The sequence below is a fragment of the Balaenoptera acutorostrata genome, chromosome 3 (assembly GCF_949987535.1).
Source record: "Balaenoptera acutorostrata chromosome 3, mBalAcu1.1, whole genome shotgun sequence".
NCBI lineage: Eukaryota > Metazoa > Chordata > Mammalia > Artiodactyla > Balaenopteridae > Balaenoptera > Balaenoptera acutorostrata.
Genome location: NC_080066.1, coordinates 96,335,090 through 96,358,117, shown reverse-complemented (window position 1 = coordinate 96,358,117; position 23,028 = coordinate 96,335,090). Strand labels below are relative to the sequence as shown.

Genomic DNA, 23,028 nt, shown 5'->3' with positions numbered 1-23,028 from the left:
CACCAGGGAAGTCCATATGTATGTGGTATTAATTTAGTATTGTGGTAGAAATGCTAATATTGTTGAGTCAGAATCTCTAGCTATTCTGTTTTTTGAAATCTACAATGGAATTTTTTCTTACCCAGGGTTAAAGTTCTAAGGTTAAAATGCATAAAGTGAAAATATAGGTATGGATAGGTAGGAGATAAGACCAATTAAAGAAACTTCAGGTTATGCTTCTTATTGCACACTCTTTCCAAGACAAATACTCATTGAGTGAGATTGTAAACATAATCAACTACACTGTTTAAAATGTTTCCCCCACCCAATTATTTATTTATTTATTTATTTATTTTGGCTGCCCAGGTCTTTGTTGAGCATGCAGACTTCTTAGTTGCAGAAGGATGAGGGATCTAGTTCCCCAACCAGAGATCGAACCTGGGCCCCCTGCATTGGGAGTCCAGAGTCTTACCCACTGGACCACCAGGGAAGCCCCTAAAATGTTATTTTTATGTCTTAAATTTTTTTTTGCTGGAGTACTTAAAGTTAAATTTTCATAAGATAAATATGCATTTATGCAAATCCACTTTATGCAAATATCAATATTTTGATAGCTGATTGACTATATTTTGAGATTGAATTATTATATAATCCATAAACTCATATAAACTAGGACAAATTTTTATTTGAACCATTAACGTCCATATCATTCCAATCAGAGTTAGTCACTGATTTCCTCTTGAATATGAGAATTTTCCAGGATTGGGAATTATAAGAGAGTAGTTTAAAATCCTCAAAATTTCTCATGTTTCATAGCCCCATAGTGAAGTTTTTCCTTTTTTTTTTTTTTGGCCCTCCCACAGAAAGTAATCCTGAAATTACAGCTCTGCTCTGCTCTTAATCTCTTCACAGATTACAACTTCTCTTCCTTTTTTCTCACCTTTTCTCATTTTGTGTATTTGTTACAGAAACGGTTTTTCTTCGAAAATGGATGGGATGTCTTCAGAGGCTAATGAAGAAAAGTGAGTTTGGGAAATGCAGCTAAAAATGTTCAACTCTTTATCAGGGAAAGATACTTTTCCAATTAGTAAGACATGTTTATAACTTCTGAAATGTTTTTGCAGTCTGTTCCAGGGAAAAGAAGTAAATATTACAGGGTCACAGCACTCCCTGCCATATCTTTATATAAACTCATCTAGAGTCAAAACTGAGAGGGACTTTAGAGACCACTTCCTATCTCTTCAATTTAAGGATGAGAAAATTGAGGCCCAAGGAAATGAAATGATTTGCCCAAAGCTGGCGTCACAAACTAGTGGCAGTTTACAGCCTACAGGCATATATATATATGACAAAGAAAAAATTGTCTAAACAATAAACAATGTTTTTTAATTTTTGAATTAGTTGCCAAAATTTCAAGATTTCATACAACAATTAGATTTTCAGCTTTTCCTGAAAAATCAAGTGGTGCAACACTGGGCTCATATTCTTGTTTGGCAACAAATAACATGAGCGGAGTACATAATAGCTGTGATGATCAAACCAGGCAGGAAGGAACTCCCTTTATAGTCTCAGTACCACCTATTTTTCTTGCATCTGCTAAGTTATCTGTTTGGCCACCATAGCCAGCTGAATATTCAAAACCTGGTCTAAAAATCACACTGTAGTAAAACCAGAACTAGAATCTCTTGATTTACGGTCCATTTATCTTTTTTTTTTTTTTTGGCTGCACTGCAGCTTTCGGGATCTTAGTTCCCTGACCAAGTATTGAACCACGGCTATAGCAGTGAAAGCACTGAGTCCTAACCACTGGACCGCCAGGGAATTCCCTTTCTTTCTTTTTTTTTTTTTTTCTTTTGGTCCATTTATCTTATAATTGTGCTTATATCAATATGGTAAATTATGTTTTACTGATTGTTTTTCAAGAGAAAGTCTTATGGTATACCATATGTATTTTAAAACACTGACTTTCTAAATACTGAATTTAAGACTTGTAATATAAATTTTATTAAGTGAAAGTGACACAAAGTGTTAAGTGATGACCAATTTAAAAGCATGTAAGGGATGTTATAATGATGGGTTTTAGAAATTCAGTCTTTTACCGCTGTGTATGTAATTTTTTTTTCCTCTTTCAGTGACAATGTAGAGAGACCTGTTAGAAGACGACATTCCTCAGTAAGAAACACCTATTTGAGCTAATAATTGTTACCTTTTATTGAATGATGACTACATAGCACAGTAATTTTGAATGACATCACCATCCCAACCCCGCTGGCTTCTATTGCTCTCTGGATAGACTCAAATATTTAACCTGATTACACAATTCTGTAAATATACTAAAATTCCTATTTTATAGGTTTCATGGTAATTTAATACATGCTATGCTATGTAAATTATATTTTAATAAAGCTGTTTAAAAATATATTTAAACGTGTACAAAGCTGTAGCAAGACACACAATAATCCAACTCAAACCGATTTAAGCACAAAATTTATTGGGTTATGAAATTGAAAAAATCCAAAGATAGGGATGATGTTAGGCACAGTTTAACCAATCAGGTGTTCCAACAGTAGCACCAGAGGTTGTAGGGTACTTTCACTGTAAGCATCTTTGCCAGAAACACTTTTGCCACATAACTAATTGGCAGCAGTGCAATTTAGCTGTAAAGGTTAAATAACTAATTGATAGTTTGATTTCATTTCTTCATTGATGCAGTACTCCCATTTTTATATTACATAAATCTTAGATACGCCAGGTCTCCAAGGCAGAGTTGAACCCATTTCTCCCATAGAATTTTAGAACATCTGTCAACACACGTATGACATAATGCCAAGAGCAAACAACAGTGTGGAAGGGTTTTATAATGCAATACAAAGCTCAGTTACAAATATGTATCCTAGTATTTGGAAACTGATAACCTGTCTAATGAAGGAAGAAACTTTAATGAAAAAGAAAAAGCACGATGCCAAATGAAGAGAACGAATCAATAAACAAAACAATGTATAAAATACTATGAGCAAAAGACAGAAGGCAAATGCGTAGGTACAACCCACAAAATAAAATCAGTTATTTGCTCAGTATTGCCATGAATCTACACACATTTTAAATGTATTCAAGTATTTCATATCTTGCAATAAAGTCTTTAACTTTCTTATTCATTTTTCATGTTTCATTATGTCCTCTTTAATGTCCCTCTTTTATCTTTTATAGCAAAATTGCCTTACGGCCAGTTAGTTATGCAGCAAAAATGTTTGCAACAAAGATGTCTGTGGCAAATACGCTTATGGTGAAAGTACTGGACACGATCACCAGTACTAGGATTTCATTTTTTATACTCTGATCACTTTATCTGGGTAATCTCCATTATCAGAACGGCTCTTCCTCGTGATTACTATAGTACATCTAGCTCTCCCAACTTCCAGGTTCAAGTCCTACATAAAAAATAGTGTCTATTTCCTCAGGATAAAAAAAAAAAAAAAAAAAAAAAAGAGAGAATACTCAGGATTGAATCATGTTGGCTTGATTATCTTGATATGGGTCAAGTCCTCATTACCAAACCAGTCACTATTGACAAAAGAATATCATGTGCAGATTGTTCTCAGCCAGGGCTACCTGTTGAACTCTAGAGTTGGAGTAGAGCTTTACCCAGACCACATGGGATGAGAGTAAGCAAAATACTTGGGGAATGTGGGCAAGGAGAAGGGAATAGATGCCGAATATTTAAAGCAGCCACAAAGTATACCACTGAGCAATATGAATTTGAGGAGTTTTAGAGGTTTTTACAGGAATTTTACCATCTCTACCTTTCTGCTCATGGTATAACTTGAAATGAAGTGATTATTAATAGACATTGCAGATTTTCTTGAATAATTCTGTTCTAGATTTTGAAACCCCCAAGGAGTCCTCTTCAGGACCTCAGAGGTGGGAATGGGAATGAAACTGTTCAGGTAAGTCTCTGGTACAAATGCTTTATAGATGACTGTTTTCAGTGATATTTTTAATAGTTAGAAACTTTATTAGCTATATGAAGGGAGAATGTCATAAATGATTCTCAGTTGAATATGTACAAGTAAGCATCCCATGGCCTTAAGGTTAAAATCCAAACACTTGAGCAAGCTGGCACTCTTGATTTTTAACCCCTATTTGCTTTTCCAGACTTCTTTCTTGCCACTCTCATACATGTATCTCACCATTCAGAACTGTTTACCATTCCCCAAACAGACATGAACTGTCAAGCCTGCAGGTATTTACATGTGATGTTACCTCTGTCTAGATGGCTAGTCCCTCATTCTTCGTTTATCTGCCAATATTTTATTAAAAATTTGTTTTTCAAACACACTGAAAAGTGGAAAGAATTTTAGGGTGAATGTTCATATAGTCATTACCTAGATTCTATAATTAATATTTTATCATACTTGGTTTATCATATATTTGTAGTCCCCTTTTTTAAAAATTAATTAATTTATTTATTAATTTTGGCTGCGTTGGGTCTTCGTTGCTGCACACGGGCTTTCTCTAGTTGCGGCGAGTGGGGGCTACTTTTCGTTGTGGTGTGCAGACTTCTCATTGCGGTGGCTTCTTTTGTTGCGGAGCATGGGCTCTAGGCACATGGGCTTCAGTAGTTGTGGCTCACGGGCTTAGTTGCTCCGCGGCATGTGGGATCTTCCCAGACCAGCGCTCAAACCTGTGTCCTCTGCATTGGCAGGCGGATTCTTAACCACTGTGCCACCAGGGAAGCCCTGTAGTCCTGTTTATCTGGTAATTCCTATTTGTTTTCAAGACTCAGTTTTGGTATCATTTCTCTCAGAAAATCATCCCTTAACATCTTCTGTTGTAATTGTTTACTAATGTCCATTCTAAATTGAGAACTCTCTGAGGTTGGGACTTCGTTATATGTTTTTTAATATATTATGCCCGGTATATAGTTCACTTTCAGTACATTTTGTTGATTGATGAAATGTGTATAGTTTTGGAGACCATATAATTCTGAGTGCTTATGCTACTTCTGCCTCTCTTATCTTTCTATTTCTCAAATACATCAAGCCTTTCTCTGCCTCAGGGCCTTTGCACATGCTCTGCCTAGAATGTTTTCCCTCTGCCCAACTCTTCATCTGACTACTAACTAATCCTTCAGGTCTCAACTTAAATGTACTTCCTCAAAGAAATATTCCGTGATTATCAGGCTAAATTATTTTTTTATATACAGTGTTTATTCACACCACTCATTACACTTTGAATTTTATATTTGTGTGGATTTTTTGTTTTAATCTGTTTCACCATTAATCCCCATTAGAGTAAGGACTGTATTGTTTCCTTTACCAGTCTTTTTCCATCACTCAGCATGGGATTTGGTATGTGTGGTGTTTTTTAATTTAATGAATGTTTGAATGAGTAAATGACAGATTCATAGACTCATAGAGCTTTAAAACCAACAGGACCTCAATACTAATCTTGAATCTAGTTCCTTCATTATATAGATGAGAAATGTGAGGTCCAGAGAGGTTAAATGTTTTGTCTAAGCCCACACAGTTAGTGGCAAACTTCATATTGGAGCTCTAATCTCCTAATTTCTAACTCAGTGCTCTTTCCAATATACCACACAAATTTCAGGGGTTTTTAGTAAGAAATATAGTAGTATTTACTATGTCCATATTATTGTCATTATTAAGCTCAAAGCTGCCTGTAGTGTCTGCCAAAGATCTTAACAGAGAGGATGATTCTTTGTTATAACAAAACTTGTCCTCAGTTATCCAGAATTAGCACAGTTAAAATTCTCTATGGATTTCATTTGTTGTTGTCTTTTGCTTTTTGTGTTCAGTATCTACGTGAGTAAAAATGTTTGCCATTGTTAAGGAAGATGAGGGAAAATAAAAGTAAATTATAATGAAAAGATGCTCAGCATCACTAATCATTAGAGAAATGCAAATCAAAACCACAGTAAGATATCAACTCATACCCATTAGGATGGCTACTATTAAAAAAAAAACAAAATAGAAAATAGCAAGTGTTGGCTAGGATGTGGAGTAATTGGAACCCTTGTGCACTGTTGGTGGGAATGTAAATGGTGCAGCCGCTGTAAAATATAGTGGTTCCTCCAAAAATTAAAATAGAATTACCATATGATCCAGCAATTCCACTTCTGGGTGTATACCCAAAAGAATTAAAGCAGGGTCTTGAAGATATGTATACCACTGTTCATAGCAGTGATATTCACAGTAGCCAAAAGGTGGAAGCAACCCAGAGTCCATTGATAGATGAATGGATAAACAAAATGTGGTGTCTATAGAATATTATTCAGCCTTAAAAAAAGAAGGAAGATGCAAGAGGGAGGAGATATGGGGATACATGTATATGTATAGCTGATTCACTTTGTTATAAAGCAGAAACTAACACACCATTGTAAAGCAATTATACTCCAATAAAGATGTTAAAAAAAAAAAAGGAAATTCTGATACATACTACAACATGGATGAACCTTGAGGACATTATGTTAAGTGAAATAAACCAGTCACAAAAAGACAAATACTTTATAAATTACACTTAAGAAGTACCTACAGTAGTCATATTCATAGAGACAGAAAGTAAAATTGTGGTTGTGGGCAGGTTGGCGGGGGAAAGGAGGAGTTGTTTAATGGATATACAATTTCAGTTTTGCAAGATGAAAAGATTTCTGGAGATTTGTTGCACGACCATATAGAGGTACTTAACATTACTGAAGTGTACACTTAAAAACAGTTAAGGGGGCTTCCCTGGTGGCGCAGTGGTTGAGAATCCGCCTGCCAATGCAGGGGACACGGGTTCGAGCCCTGGTCTGGAAGATCCCACATGCCGCGGAGCAACTAGGCCCGTGAGCCACAACTACTGAGCCTGCGCGTCTGGAGCCTGTGCTCCACAACAAGAGAGGCTGCGACAGTGAGAGGCCCGCGCACCGCGATGAAGAGTGGCCCCCGCTTGCCACAACTAGAGAAAGCCCTCACACAGAAACGAAGACCCAACACAGCCAAAAATAAATAATAAATAAATAATAAATAAATTTAAAAAAAAAAAACAGTTAAGGACTTCCCTGGTGGCGCAGTGGTTGGGAATCCACCTGCCAATGCAGGGGACGCCAGTTTGAGCGCTGGTTCGGGAAGATCCCACATGCTGCAGAGCAGCTAAGCCCGTGAGCCACAACTACTGAGCCCGCGTGCCGCAACTACTGAAGCCCACCCCCCTAGAGCCCATGTTCCGCAACAGGAGAAGCCACCGCAATGAGAAGCCCACGCACTGCAACGAAATAAATTAATTAATTTAAAAAAAACAGTTAAGATGCTTCAGTATGTTATGCTAAGTAAAATAGTCACAGAAGAACAAATACTACATGATTCCACTTATATGAGCTGTCTAAGATGGTCAAACTCGTGGAAGCAGAGAAGAGAACAGTGGTTGCCAGGGACAGAGAGGAGGGGGAAATGGGGAGTTGCTAATCAACAGGTATAAAGTTTCAGTTATGCAAGATGAATGAATGCTAGAGATCCGCTGTACAACATTGTCACTATGGTTAACAGTATTGTATCGTACACTTAATCTGTTAAGAGGTTAGATTAAGTGTTCTTACCACAATAAAATTAAAAAAAAATTTTTTTAATTTTTGAATTTTATTTTATTTATTTTTTTATACAGCAGTTCTTATTAGTTATCCATTTTATACATATTAATGTATATATGTCAATCCTAATCTCCCAATTCATCACACCACCACCCCCAAAAATTAAAATTCTTAAAAGTGGTTAAGATGGTAAATTTTATGTGAATTGTATTTTACCGCAATTAAAAAAATTTTTTTAATCTTAAAAATAGTATAGTAGGGTTACCATAAAAGGCAACATATCACTTGTTTTGTTCCCAGTCTTTCTTCTACTTAATTGCAAAATAACCATTCATTTAAAGGAGAGAGAAAAGGTAAGGGATAGTAATCACCTTCCTTAAATATGTTGTTTGTGTCACTGTGCTTATTTTTTTTTTTTTTTTAAAGGATTTTCTTATTTATTTATTTATTTATTTATTTATTTTTGGCTGTGTTGGGTCTTCGGTTCGTGCGAGGGCTTTCTCCAGTTGCGGCAAGCGGGGGCCACTCTTCATCGCGGTGCGGGGACCGCTCTTCATCGCGGTGCGCGGGCCTTTCTCCATTGCGGCCCCTCCCGTTGCGGGGCACAGGCTCCAGACGCGCAGGCTCAGCAATTGTGGCTCACGGGCCCAGCTGCTCCGTGGCATGTGGGATCTTCCCAGACCAGGGCTCGAACCCGTGTCCCCCGCATTAGCAGGCAGATTCTCAACCACTGCGCCACCAGGGAAGCCCTGTGCTTATTTTTCACATTGAAAATCATATTCACGTTAAGTGCTTCTATATTGGAATTTTTTGGAGAATCAGATTAATTATCAAAATTAATGATATCACATTAATTCAGAATAAGAACTGGTCTCTGTCTATCGTAATCTTGGAGACCTAATTCACAGTGGTTTCATTAAAAATCATACCATATATTCTCTGCCCGTAGGAATCCAATGCTTTGAGAAATAAGAAAAACTCTCGTCGAGTCAGCTTTGCAGATACTATAAAGTAAGTTGAAAAGAAAAATAATTAAAATGTTACAGGTAATACTTCTTGTGTGTCACACCAAATATGTTGGTACTAACTGATTGGGATAATTTGTGTTTCAATTAGAGAAGCTTTAGAAAATTGTTATTTAAAAGGCTGTTATGCTTAAAAGAGAAACATTGAAAGCATCCCCTCTACAGTCCAGAACAAAACAACTGTGTCTTACGGCTGCTATTTAACATTGTATTGGAGGTGCTAACCAACAAAAAAAAACTAGAGAAAGAAAATGGAGTTATAAAAATTGGAAAGATAGGGATAAATCTGTCACCTTTGCAGATTAAATAATTGAATATTAGGAAAATCCAAGAATATCAATTGAAATACCTCTATAAACAGTAAGTAGCAGGATACAAAATTAATATTTAGAAATTAACATATTTCCTATATAAAAATAATAACCAGATAGAAGATAAATGTCCTTTTTTCCATTATATTTAGTTGCTGTAAATTTAATAATAAAAGAATATAAATTGTACAGGGATTTCCCTGGTGGTCCAGTGGTTAGGACTCCGCACTTCCACTACAGGGGACACAAGTTCGATCCCTGGTCGGGGAACTAAGATCCCAGATGCCCCGTGGCATGGCCAAAAAAAAAAGAAAGAATTGTGCAAATGAAGACAAGTTCCTGAATAAAAAGATTTAACATCATAAAGATATCACTTCTCCCTAAGTTATTAATTTAATGTAATTCTTATATGTAATTTTTTATGATTATTTTCTTGATGCTGAGCAGTATATTTGTATTTCTCATTGAAGAGTTGTTTAATTGAGAATTTTCACATTCATATCTAGGTGGTAAAGACATCTTGTGGTCATTAATTTTCAGTTATATTGTAGTGAGAATGCTAATTTGTATTATTTTGATTTTTATTGAAATTTTCTGTGTGGTCTTGTATATGATCAATTTCTGTGAATGATCCATCCACTTGAACAGAAGATACATTTTGTATTTTAGGGTGTAGAATTTGATATATATCAATTATATCCATTTTATACATGTTATTTGGGTCTTCTGTAATTTTATATAATTTTTGTCACTTTAATCTGCATGAATTATGAGAGAGGTAAATTAGTCTCTAACTGACAGTGCACCCCACTCTATCCAGTAGTTTTTCTTTATGAATGTTTATTCTATGTTTATTGGTGCATAGTCATCATTGCTATATCTTCATTTGGGATTGCACTTTCTAGCATTATGAAATATTCATCTTTGCTTTGTTTATTGCTTTTTGACCCAAATTCTACCTAGACTGATGTTAAGATTTCTGTCTTTGTTATATTTTTGTTTTCATTTTTGTGGTATACCTTTGCGTAATGTTTGACCATGTATGAGCAATGGTAAAGTTAGTCTATTTCCTCTCTCCCAACCCAATTTTACTTAATAATACACTTTTGTACTATTAAAAATATGCTTAAACTTCAATTAAAACTTCATTGTATTATATAATATCCTTTGGCATTTATAATGGATGAGGTTATTGGCCTACTTCTTCCTCTTATTTTCTCCCCCTCATGCCCTACCCATCTTTTTTAAAATTTTTATTTATTTATTATTTATTTTGACCACGCTGGGTCTTCGTTGCAGCGCGTGGGCTTCTCTTGTTGCAGTGTGAAGGCTCTAGAGCGCGTGGGCTCAGTAGTTGTGACATGCGGCTCTCGTTGGGGCACACAGACTTAGTTGCAGTATGTGGGATTTTAGTTCCCTGACCAGGGATCGAACCTGGTCCCCCTGCATTGGGAGCACGGAGTGTTAACCACTGGACTACCAGGGAAGTTCTTCCCCCCCCCGCCCCCCCACCTTTTTTTTAAGTTGTATTATATCTCTTTCTCCCTTTCTCTCACTCTCTTATCTCTCTATCTCTCTCTCTGGGTATTTGACATTAGGTCATCTGTCACATTTGTGTCTTAGTTGTATTATATATATTTAAATGTTCACATCAGTTCTGTTACTATAGTTGCCCTAATTATCTCTTGGTTGACCAAAGCTTTTTCTCTTATGTTTTCCCAAGAAGGGCTCATTGAAGCAATACTCCCTGAGTTCTTGGACGCTCAGAACTGTTAGTCATAGCCTTTATACTTGAAGATTTAGCTGGATATAAAATCTTCAGTTCACATTTTCTTTTTTTCACTTTGAATATGTTTTGTTTTGTTTTTGTTTTTGTTTTTTATCAAACACCAAAGTCACTGAGGGTTTTTGTTTGTTTTTTATACAGCAGGTTCTTATTAGTTATCTATTTTATACATATTAGTGTATGTATGTCAATCCCAGTCTTGCAATTCATCCCACCACCACCCCACATTTTCTTTAAGGAACTTGTTAATGTGATTCTGTTATCTTCTGGCATTGACTGTTTCTATGAACAAGTCAGAGGAGAGCATGATTTTTCCCCCTCATAAACAACTAGATCTTTTTGACAGGCTACCTAACAGATTTTTTTTCCCTTTATCTTTGAAGTTTATTGACTTTACTTGGATACATCTTTATTTTGACTGTTTTGGGTCTTGAATCTTGAATTAACCTTTAAATATCTTTTTCTATTTCATTTAAATTTCGTGAGGGACTCAATAATTTAGAAACACAAATTATGTTTAAATTCTTTGCTTTTCTTCTGTATTATATTCTCTCTTAAGTCCTTTTATTTTCTTTTACTTTGTTCAGTTAAAATTTTTTTCTATGTCCTTTACCATATTTTCCAAGATATTTATTCACCCTTATGTCTCTTCCAGTTTTGCCTTCATTCTGTGATGATTATATTTTTTCTTCTGCTTCTTTCATGAGTTTCATCTATTTGTGTGTCATTTCCTGTTTTCTTACCATCTTTTCCTTGAGTTCTTATATTTCTGCTTTCATTTCTGTCTTTCATAGAGATGATTGCTTTGTTATGTTTTTTAAGTCCATAGCAAACTCTATGCATACAATTTTCATTTTCTCTGGGACAACATTTTTCTGAGTGTTTTTCTTATGTTAATAAGTTATGTTATGCTTTGCTTTCTTTTAATCTTATAGTGTCCTTATGGATTGTATACTTTTTACTCATCATTGAATGGGTTGGGTTTTCCTGAACCACCTATTTTCAAGACATTTCTGTGGAGGGAGAGGGGATGTAATGGTGTTCCAGGGTAGCTGTCTTTTTGTAAACAGCCTCTCCTTTTAGCTATCATAAAGGTAGCTTGTCTACTTAATATCACCTTCTTCAAATTTTGTTTTCTGTATAATTCAGACTTCTTTAACTTGGCCTATTGTGAGGTGAGCTCCTAGATCAATTTAACCTTGAATTTAAACATTTTAGGATGAGGCTTGATTGTTTCTTGTCCAGAAATCTTCCTAGGAAAGTCCTGGGCTTTGATCTGCATTGTTTCCCATTCCTCATTTGTTCCTCTCTCTCCTCCGAATTCTTTATCTTAACAAACCATTAGGATCAGACAGATTAAAGAAATTCAATTCTGTATTTGCCATATAAAACATGATTTTGCATTAGGATAAGTTTATAGTTGCCCAGGATTTCAGTTGTGGGGCTACTGGGAACATGTTTTCTTTCTTCTTTTCCTTAGAGGAGTAGTAAGTAGATGTTGGTAAGGGGTGAAGAAGGGGGTTCCCACTTAGCGGCAGACTATGTGACATCTTTCTGTTACTGAATAGTTCCAAACAGTAGGTACCTTCTGAAATATAAATTCATTGTTGTCGATTGATAGTAATTCTAATTGTTTTATACTTCTTTTCTATCCATCTTTTATCCATAAATCAATTAACATCTTCCTGGATAAACATGAGTTGTCAATATTTCATATGTATTGAATTCTGGGAGTGAGGGGTGGGAAAGACATAGTAAGATTTGGTATTATCAGGGAAGACTAGCTATTGCCTGCCAGTAGACTTCCCTAGGTGGTATATTCCTTGGTGACGTTGCTACTGTCTTCCTAGATCTTGCCCTTGGCTTTGCAGGCTTTGTATTATTTTTTTCTGTACCAAAAATGGTTCTGTCTCTTAGAGATGGACTTCTACTAAACATATTCACTAGAGATTTGTGTATAAATAAGAATGCTACCACTAAATATATCATGAGAACCAAATCAAATGAATCAGAACCCTTATTTGAGTAGTAGCTCAATACATTCCTTATAGGCATTCTACCTAAGAAAGTAAATTATAATGTAAATATGGCTTGCTGATCATGGAGTCTGAACTATTAGTTATTTGAATGATTCAGAATGTTTAATGGCACCAGGCTAATGAATCCATGTCCACAGTAGGTACGTACACACCTATTGCAAGCCTTGAATGATTCTCTCTGTATACTCCCAGTATACTCCTTGAATAGGTGTGGCCAAGGTTTGATTTAATAACTCATTTTCTCCCCTTTGTTTCAGACTGACTTTTCCTTCACATGCTGTTTTTTTGTTTTTTTTGGCTACGCCACTTGGCTTGTGGATCTTAGCTCCCTGACCAGGGATTGAACCCAGGCTACTTGGTGAAAGCGCTGAGTCCTAACCACTGGACTGCCAGGGAATTTCCTTACATGTTTTCTTTAGGAATAGTAATGTTAATGTAAAAATAACTATTTTAAATTTTCTGTTAAGCATTTGATTGTTCCTTGTGCTGTGTTAGATATTTTTGTGTAAATTACCTTTTTTCTTTTGAGTTACTACCTTGGGATTATAGTCCCCAAAGTAGAATTGCCAGACTTAAAAGAAGAAATGGTTACATAGTCATTATTACATTTTTGTTATTGGTTTTAGTACCTCTAGTAATGTACCTTTTTTTTCGTAAGGCACTGTAAAGATTAGATTTTTAATACTTAATTTTAGCTGATTTGATTGATTTTATTGTTATCTTAATTTGTACTTTATTTTTCATTACTATTTTTTCTATATTTTGTTCATTTATGCTTTTTTTTCCTTCTCATTTTGAAACGTTTCATTTTTTATTTCCTAGTCTACCTAGACGATATTGAAGAAAATATTTTAAAGTTTTTGTGTGGTTAAACCCTTTAAATTTTGTGTTATTAAAGCATGTGTCTTTCTTGGTTCATAAGTAATTTTTGCAACAGATTGTACCTTTGAAAGCTTTCCTTGTATCACAGACACTATATAGGTTGAAAAAAAAATGAGAGAGCAAGGAACAACCATAATTAAGATAAATATACATAAAGTTAAATATGGAGGAAAGAATTATTTTGCCCTTTCAGTTAGGTGTCTCCATATGTTTGCTAAATGTTTTATTAATTATATATATTTACAACTTACTCTTTGTCTACCTAATATGTGGTGTTCTAAAATTTGTATCTTGAGGCATCTAAATATATTTCTGCATTTTCTTCTTTGTATTTCTTTCATTTTTTTCCTCTGACTTTTTTTTACATGTAATTTGGTTTATTCATTGTTAGTTTTCATTGATAATTTTCATCTTACTGTATGATAGCAACATTGTTTAGTTCTAATACTTTTTTGCTACGAAACAATGTGTTGGATGACTTCATAATTATCTTTTCTGTTGTTTGTCCACAGATAATTTTTAGCTGTGAAAATTTTTAATTTGTAACTTATAGGTTGTAGATTGAGTTTAAAATTTTAAAAAATTTAGTCAATAGCCATTTTTTAATAGGGTAGCTCAGCCAATTTACATTTGTTAAAATCAGTACACCTATTCTCCCTGTATTGTTGGATAAATTTAACTTTATTGTTGCAGATTTTTGTTTTGTATTTAAACAAGAATGGATATTGGATTTTATAAATGCTTTTGACCAGCTATTAAAATAACTAGAGTTTTTCCCAGTTTAATCTTTAATATGATAAAACAAATTTTGGGGTGTTGAGTTATCTCAGCATTCCTGGGATAAATCCAGTTTAGTCATAAAATATTCTTTTATTGGGTGGGCCAAAAGGTTCATTCGGTTTTTTCCGTAAGATGGCTCTAGTAGCACTTAGTCATCTTTAACTTCATTCGAAACAATTTTGTTAGATTGTATGTGACAGCTGTTATATCAGCGTGCATTTTAAAAAAGACTTATCAAAATCGGTGAATTTTTGTGTAGCCATTTTAATATTGAAGATGGAAGAAAAAAAGCGACATTTTCGGCATATTATGCTTTATCATTTCAAGAAAGGTAGAAAAGCAAGTGAAACGCAAAAAAAGATTTGTGCAATGTATGGAGAAGGTGCTGTGATCGATCGAACGTGTCAAAAGTGGTTTGTGAAGTTTCGTGCTGGAGATTTCTCACTGGACGATGCTCCATGGTCAGGTGAGACCAGTTGAAGTTGATAGCGATCAAATCGAAACAATAATTGAGAGCAGTTAGCGTTATACCATGCAGGAGATAGCCGACATACTCAAAATATCCAAATCAAGCGTTGAGAATCATTTGCACCAGCTTGGTTATATGAATAGCTTTGATGTTTGGGTTCCACATAAGTTAAGCAAAAAAAACCTTCTTGACCGTATTTCTGCATGTGATTCTCTACTGAAACGTAATGAAAATGTTCCATTTTTAAAACAAATTGTGATCGGCAGTGAAAAGTGGATACTGTATAATAATGTGGAATGGAAGAGATCTTGGGCAAGCGAAATGAACTACCACCAACCACACCAAAGATGTTGATGTTCTGTATATGGTGGGATTGGAAGGGAGTCCTCTATTATGAGCTTCTTCCAGAAAACCAAACAATTCATTCCAACAAGTACTGCTCCAATTAGACCAACTGAAAGCAGCACTCGACGAAAAGAGTCCAGAATTAGTCAACAGAAAACGCATAATCTTCCATCAGGATAACACAAGACCACATGTTTCTTTCATGACTGGGCAAAAACTGTTAAAACTTGTATGGGAATTTCTGATTCATCCGCCTTATTCACCAGACATTGCACCTTTGGATTTCCATTCATTTTGGTCTTGACGACATTCTCTTAATGGAAAATATTTCAGTCCCCTGGAAGACTGTAAAAGGCACCTGGAACAGTACTTTGCTCAAAAAGATCCATCTTTTGGGAAGATGGAATTATGAAGTTGCCTGAAAAATGGCAGAAGGTAGTGGAACAAAAAAGGGTGAATACATTGATCGATAAAGTCCTTGGTGAAAATGAAAAATGTATCTTTTATTTTTACTTTAAAAACCGAAGGCACTTTTTGGCCTACCCAATAAAACATTGCTAGGGAATTCCATGGCAGTCCAGTGGTTAGGACTCTGTGCTTCCACTGGAGGGGGCACAGGTTCTATCCTTGTCCAGGGAATTAAGATCCTGCAAGCCACACGATTAAAAAAAAAAAAAAAAAACCTAGCAGATTTTCAGTAATGTTTATTTTGTTTTCTAGAGTATTCCAGACAGAGCCTCATATGCACGCAGTGCAGCCAAACAAAAACAAAAACATTACTAGAGGCAGTTTGCTTATATTTGGGGATTTCTGCACTAATATTCATATGTGAGATTGGCCTGTGAGTTTTGTTGTGTGCTATTCTTACTTGGTTTTACTATAAAATCAATCAGAAAGCTTTATTTTACCTTTCTCAAAACAGACTATAAATTAACATCATAGTGTTCTAATTAAAACTTCCAGATTTTCGGGAGTTCCCTGGTGTCCTACTGGTTAGGATTCTGGGCTTTTACTGCCGTGGCCTGAGTTCAATCCCCAGTCAGGAAACTGAGATCCTGCAAGCCACACGATTAAAAAAAAAAAAAAAAAAACCTTGCAGATTTTCAGTAATCTTTATTTTGTTTTCTAGAGTATTCCAGACAGACCCTAATATGAAAATAGTGAAAAAGTCAGAAATTTCAGGTAAATTTGTTACTGTAATCCCTGCTAAATCTGTTTTCTATATAATTATGCTGTGGTTATCTAACCAGATAATTGGTATAACTTAATATCCATCTTATTGCTTAAAAAGTGTAACTTGAGCCATGGGAGGCAGAACGTAAGGTACATCATTAGTATTTTTTTTTTATTGTTGTTAATGTCCTTAATCAATTTTTCTAATGCTTAATCAGTGTATTATTGAAAAACTTTAATCTTTTCTCTATTTATAGAAACAGAAGCAGGAGGAAATGTTCTATTTATGCAGTAAGTAAAAAAAATGTGATGTAAATTATACTTTAAAACTTGTTTACTCCTATTAAATGAAGTGTTTTTAAAGTTAAAATTCTTTTTGTTTTTTATTTCCATTCCCTTTTGTGGAATACTTAGGATTAATTCAGAAAACAGATTCTTTGCATAATTTAATATACTGCTGTAGTTGATAAGTATGTGCATTGTACACCTTATCCTATTAAGAGGGATGAAACATTCTACTTTCATATATAAATCCTCAAATACATGAGCTAGTACAAAACAATAAATAGCAAGTCCTCAGATTTTTTTTATTAAACTAATTTTTCTTATTATAACATTAATACAAAAATTAAATAGCAGTAGGCTTGAACAAATGAAAACATGCTTATCTTAATCATAAGAGAAATACAAACTTAAACTATATTGAGACATAATTTTTCATCCAATCAGTTAAGAATATAGGTAAAAAGTCTCTCATTGCTAGTGGGTGTATATTGTAGAAGGCAATTGGCAATATCATTCAAAATTTTAAATGCACATGCTCTTTGGCTCAGAGATTTCATGTCTGGGAATTTGTCTTACCAATACACTTGTAAACGTATGAAATGATGAATATATAAAGTTATTCACTGTAACATTTATTTTAATAGTAAAAGATGTAAAAGATCCTAAAGGTCCATCAGTAAGGGACTGGTTAAATAAATTACAATTTTTCCATGTAATTGACTAGTGTTGAGCTGGAAAAAAAAAAAGATTCTCTTTATATATTGACACAGAAAAATCTCTAGGCTATATTACTTAGGCTCCTCACAGATAACCACTGTTGATAATTTTGGATGTCCTTGCAGAAATTTTATATGTATATCCAAGTGCATGGTTTATCTTTAGCTTTTTTTTTTTTTAAACAAGACAAAAATGGGATCACTCAATGTCTTTTGGCACTTTCCATGTTGTTACATGTAGATCTACCTTAGTCTATTATAATCTGTTGTATGTCTGCACCAGCATTTAGTCAGCTCCCCATTGATGGACATTTGGGTTAACATTTTTTTTTTTTTTTTTTGGCCGCGCTGCGCCCTGGGATCTTAGTTCCCCAGCCAGGGATTGAACCCAGGTCCCCTGCAGTGGAAGCGCGGAGTCCTAACCACTGGACTGCCAGGGTATTCCCTGGGTTGTTTCCTTTGACTTACCTTTTTTTTTCTAAAGCTAAATTTCTAGAAAATGAGTTGCTTTACAGGTCATTCGTTTTTTCGTTGTTATTTTTATTTATTTATTTTAATTTTGGCCGTGTTGGGTCTTCGTTGCTGCGCTCAGGCTTTCTCTATTTGCAGGGAGCCGGGGCTACTTTTCATTGCAGTGCAGGCTTCTCACTGCAGTGGCTTCTCTTGTTGCGGAGCACTGGCTCTAGGCGCGTGGGCTTCAGTAGTTGTGGCACATGGGCTCAGTAGTTGTGGCTCCCGGGCTCTAGAGCGCAGGCTCAGCAGTTGTGGCTTAGCTGCTGTGAGGAATGTGGGATCTTCCTGGACCAGGGCTCAAACCCGTGTCCCCTGCATTGGGCAGGTGGAGTCTTAACCACTGCGCCACCAGGGAAGCCCCTACAGGTCATTCTTAAAAAAAAAATAGGGAATTCCCTGGCGGTCCAGTGGTTAGGACTCCGCACTTCCACTGCAGGGGACCCAGGTTCGATCCTGGTCGGGGAATTAAGATCCCGCAAGCCCTGTGGCATGGCCAAAAAAAAATTATTTTTAATAAAAAATTTAAAAAGAAAAAGCAAGCTCATGTATTAAGCATATTTTTATAGTGTTCTTGAAATTTAGATATCTGAAAAAATTTAATGGTAAGGTCCTTTAATTGCCTTGTAATTTTTTCTGCCAGTATTAGATGAGTCTTTTTTTAAAGATGTCTTTGGAGTTTTCTGCCAGTCACCCTATGAAAACCTTTTGCCTACCTTACTCTTTCAACTGTTGTGATTCTTGGTAATTGTCCAGAGTATAGATTTTTAAATTACTTTATTATTTTTAGGAATAAGAATCCAGAAGATAACTACTGTGAGATAACTGGTGAGTATGATCAGAATACTTTTGTTATCATACGTTTTTCTCTTTATCTAGATTCCTTGAAAAATAATATGTAAAAGAACCATGAACAAAAAATGTAGAGAAAGTGTTCGTCTTTATACAAAATCTTTAATTTAAAATTTCACAAACTTACTAATATTTCTCTCAAACCTGCTGTTCCTCTTGTTCTCTATCTTGAACTGCCACTCACTGTCGTTCACTCAAGTCAGGAATTGAGTCATGTTTTACCTTTTCCTCCTTTCTCCATATCCATTTGGCCCTATTCTCTTTGATTTTTTTTTTTTCTGGCTGTGCCGCTTGCGGGATCCTAGTTCCCAGACCAGGGATCGAACCTGGGCCCCCTGCTGTGGTAGCGAGGAGTCCTAACCACTGGACCACCAGGGAATTCCCCAGGCCCTATTCTCTTTCAATTCTGTCTCCAAAATATCTGGCCCATCTGTTAGTTATTCTCTGTTCCTTCTGCCCGTATTTGAATTCAAGTCCTCGCTGTTCTATCTTGGGCTATTGTATTTAGTTTCTTATCCTTCTAGTCCATTCTACATATTTCTAAATCTTATCATATTACCTCCCAGCTTAAAATTGTTCAGTGACACTATTTTGCTTACGGGATAAAACCCACACTCTTCAGCATAAACTTGGAAAACCTTTTATAATTTGGCTTGTTTTTTTCTCCAACTTTATCTCCAGCCTGTTATAGGCGTCCTGTGCTATATCCCATGAATAACTACTTGCATTTTCCCATGTGGACTTTTTTCCTGCCTGTATCCATTTGTAAATGCTATTTCCTCTGCCTAAAGTGATCTTCCTAATACAATTTGTCTAACAGTCTTCTCATCTTTCACTTAACTTAGCTTTTCACTTAGCTTAACTTTAGTGCTTTCAAAGTAGCCAGTCCACAAACTGTTATAGTCTTGACAGAAAAGGAACTTGCAATAGAATGTAAATCAACTATGGCAGTAAGCTCCTGTTTAGTTAGTGGCATTTTTTGCTTAGCAAAGCTCTACTGATGAAAGGAATTTTACATCAGCTGCAAGCTGCTTATCTCAAAATGAATTAATTAATTGATAATAAGCAGTTCACCATCTGGCAACATACGTTAAGTAATACTGGCTTAAATCGAGCCTTCACTGACAAAACCAAGGAGTTAGTCACTCTGTTTTGTGCTCTTACAACACCCCTTTTATTTCTCAGTCTATTGTAGATTTTTTTTTTATATAAGTTTATTTATTTATTTTTATTTTTGGCTGCATTGGGCCTTTGTTGCTGCACACAGGCTTTCTCTAGTTGCCGCGAGTGGGGGCTACTCTTCGTTGTGGTGCACAGGCTTCTCATTGCGGTGGCTTCTCCTGTTGTGGAGCACGGGCTCTAGGGCATGTGGGCTCAGTAGTTGTGACTCGCGGGCTCTAGAGTGCAGGCTCAGTAGTTGTGGCGCACGGGCTTAGTTGCTCCATGGCCTGTGGGATCTTCCCAGACCAGGGCTCAAACCCGTGTCCCCTGCATTGGCAGGCGGATTCTTAACCACTGTGCCACCAGGGAAGTCCCTATTGTAGAATTTATCATGCTGTATTTTAGGTATTTACTTTTGGCTCTCTTATTAAACTAGGAACTCTTTGAGTCCAGAAATTTTGTCTTGTTCTTTGTGCTTTAGTACATGGTTGAGTTCTGGGGCACATAATAGGTTCTGAAACAATATTTGTTAAGTAAATGACAAGAATGGAAGCTGGATATGTAAATAAGACTTTAATAAAAAGCCCATAATTACTTCATCATATTCAGTCGAGGTTGCCATAAACTCTTTGAAATATTCTAAATATTAAACTTTAAACTTAAGTATTTTTAAATGTATTTCCTGTTTTATTATAGCATCTTCAGTCCCTTCCTTATTTCCAACATCCAGTTTGTTACCTAAACCTTTATATTTCAGTTCTAGAATGTCTTTTTTTCTTTTTTTTTCAACTTCTACTCTTTTTATTTTTTTATACAGCAGGTTCTTATTATTCATCCATTTTATACATATTAGTGCATATATGTCAATCCCAATCTCCCAATTCATCACACCACCCCGCCCACCACCACTTTCCCCCCTTGGTGTCCATACATTTGTTCTCTACATCTGTGTCTCTATTTCTGCCCTGCAAACCAGTTCATCTGTACCATTTTTATAGGTTCCACATAGATGCATTAATATACGATATTTATTTTTCTCTTTCTGACTTAGTTCACTCTGTATGACAGTCTCTAGATCCATCCACGTCTCTACAAATGACCCAATTTCGTTCCTTTTTATGGCTGAGTAATATTCCATTGTATATATGTACCACATCTTCTTGAGATGGGCTTGTATTGCTATAAACTTCCCTCTTAGAACAGCTTTTGCTGTATCCCATAGGTTTTGTATCATCATGTTTTCATTGTCATTTGTCTCTAGGTATTTTTTGATTTCCTCTTTGATTTCTTCAGTGATCTCTTGGTTATTTAGTAACATATTGTTTAGCCTCCATGTGTTTATGCTTTTTACGTTTTTTTTCCCTGTAATTGATTTCTAATCTCAGTGTTGTGGTTGGAAAAGATGCTTGATATGAGTTCAGTTTTCTTAAATTTCCTGAGGCTTGATTTGTGACCCAAGACGTGATCTATCCTGGAGAATGTTCCATGTGCACTTGAGAAGAAAGTGTAATCTGCTGTTTTTGGATGGAATGTCCTAAAAATATCAATTAAATCTATCTGGTCTATTGTGTCATTTAAAGCTTCTGTTTCCTTATTTATTTTCATTTTGGATGATCTGTCCATTGGTGTAAGTGAGGTGTTACAGTCCCCCACTATTATTGTGTTACTGTCGATTTCCTCTTTTATAGCTGTTAGCAGTTGCCTTATGTATTGAGGTGCTCCTATGTTGGGTGCATATATATTTATAATTGTTATATCTTCTTGGATTGATCCCTTGATCATTATGTAGTGTCCTTCCTTGTCTCTTGTAACATTTTTTATTTTAAAGTCTATTTTATCTGATATGAGTGTTTCTACTCCAGCTTTCTTTTGATTTCCATTTGCATGGAATATCTTTTTCCATCCCCTGACTTGCAGTCTGTATGTGTCCCTAGGTCTGAAGTGGGTCTCTTGTAGATAGCATATATATGGGTGTTGTTTTTGTATCCATTCAGCAAGCCTGTGTCTTTTGGTTGGAGCATTTAATCCATTCACATTTAAGGTAATTATCAATGTGTATGTTCCTATTACCATTTTCTTAATTGTTATGGGTTTGTTTTTGTAGGTCCTTTTCTTCTCTTGTGTTTCCCACTTAGAGAAGTTCCTTTAGCATTTGCTGTAGTGCTGGTTTGGTGGTGCTGAATTCTCTTAGCTTTTGCTTGTCTGTAAAGCTTTTGATTTCTCCATCAAATCTGAATGAGATCCTTGCCGGGTAGAGTAATCTTGGTTGTAGGTTCTTCCCTTTCATCACTTTAAATATATCATGCCACTCTCTTCTGGCTTGTAGAGTTTCTTCTGAGAAATCAGCTGTTAACCTTATGGGAGTTCCCTTGTATGTTATTTGTCGTTTTTCCCTTGCTGCTTTCAATAATTTTTCTTTGTCTTTAATTTTTGCCAATTTGATTACTATGTGTCTCGGCATGTTTCTCATTGGGTTTATCCTGTATGGGACTCTCTGCGCTTCCTGGACTTGGGTGGCTATTTCCTTTCCCATGTTAGGGAAGTTTTCATCTATAATCTCTTCAAATATTTTCTCAGGTCCTTTCTCTCTCTCTTCTCCTTCTGGGACCCCTATAATGCGAATGTTGTTGCGTTTAATGTTGTCCCAGAGGTCTCTTAGGCTGTCTTCATTTCTTTTCATTCTTTTTTCTTTAGTCTGTTCCGCAGCAGTGAATTCCACCATTCTGTCTTCCAGGTCACTTATCCGTTCTTCTGCCTCAGTTATTCTGCTATTGATTCCTTCTAGTGTAGTTTTCATTTCAGTTACTGTATTGTTCATCTCTGTTTGTTCTTTAATTCTTCTAGATCTTTGTTAAACATTTCTTGCATCTTCTCGATCTTTGCCTCCATTCTTTTCCCAAGGTCCTGGATCATCTTCACTATCATTATTCTGAATTCTTTTTCTGGAAGGTTGCCTGTCTCCACTTCATTTAGTTGTTTTTCTGGGGTTTTATCTTGTTCCTTCATCTGGTACATAGCCCTGTGCCTTTTCATCTTGTCTATCTTTCTGTGAATGTGGTTTTTGTTCCACAGGCTGCAGGATTGTAGTTCTTCTTGCTTCTGCTGTCTGCCCTCTGGTGGATGAGGCTAT

General features: G+C 35.7%; 1 protein-coding gene across 4 annotated transcripts in view; it reads left to right on the top strand.

The window, feature by feature from the left end:
* The window catches only part of KNL1 (kinetochore scaffold 1), a 66,135-nt gene that overhangs the window by 5,911 nt on the left and 37,196 nt on the right, over nucleotides 1-23,028 (top strand). For 2 of the 4 annotated variants that reach the window (XM_007180403.3, XM_057544177.1), the window contains exons 2-8: nucleotides 948-1,001; nucleotides 2,112-2,151; nucleotides 3,858-3,923; nucleotides 8,514-8,575; nucleotides 16,331-16,383; nucleotides 16,632-16,665; nucleotides 18,676-18,713. In XM_007180403.3, the coding sequence (XP_007180465.2) occupies nucleotides 967-1,001; nucleotides 2,112-2,151; nucleotides 3,858-3,923; nucleotides 8,514-8,575; nucleotides 16,331-16,383; nucleotides 16,632-16,665; nucleotides 18,676-18,713 (328 nt within the window). In that variant the 5' untranslated portion in view covers nucleotides 948-966. Of the gene's footprint in view, nucleotides 1-947; nucleotides 1,002-2,111; nucleotides 2,152-3,857; nucleotides 3,924-4,681; nucleotides 4,735-8,513; nucleotides 8,576-16,330; nucleotides 16,384-16,631; nucleotides 16,666-18,675; nucleotides 18,714-23,028 lie in introns of those variants that run through there. The other 2 variants (XM_057544179.1, XM_057544178.1) reach the window with 2 other exon arrangements.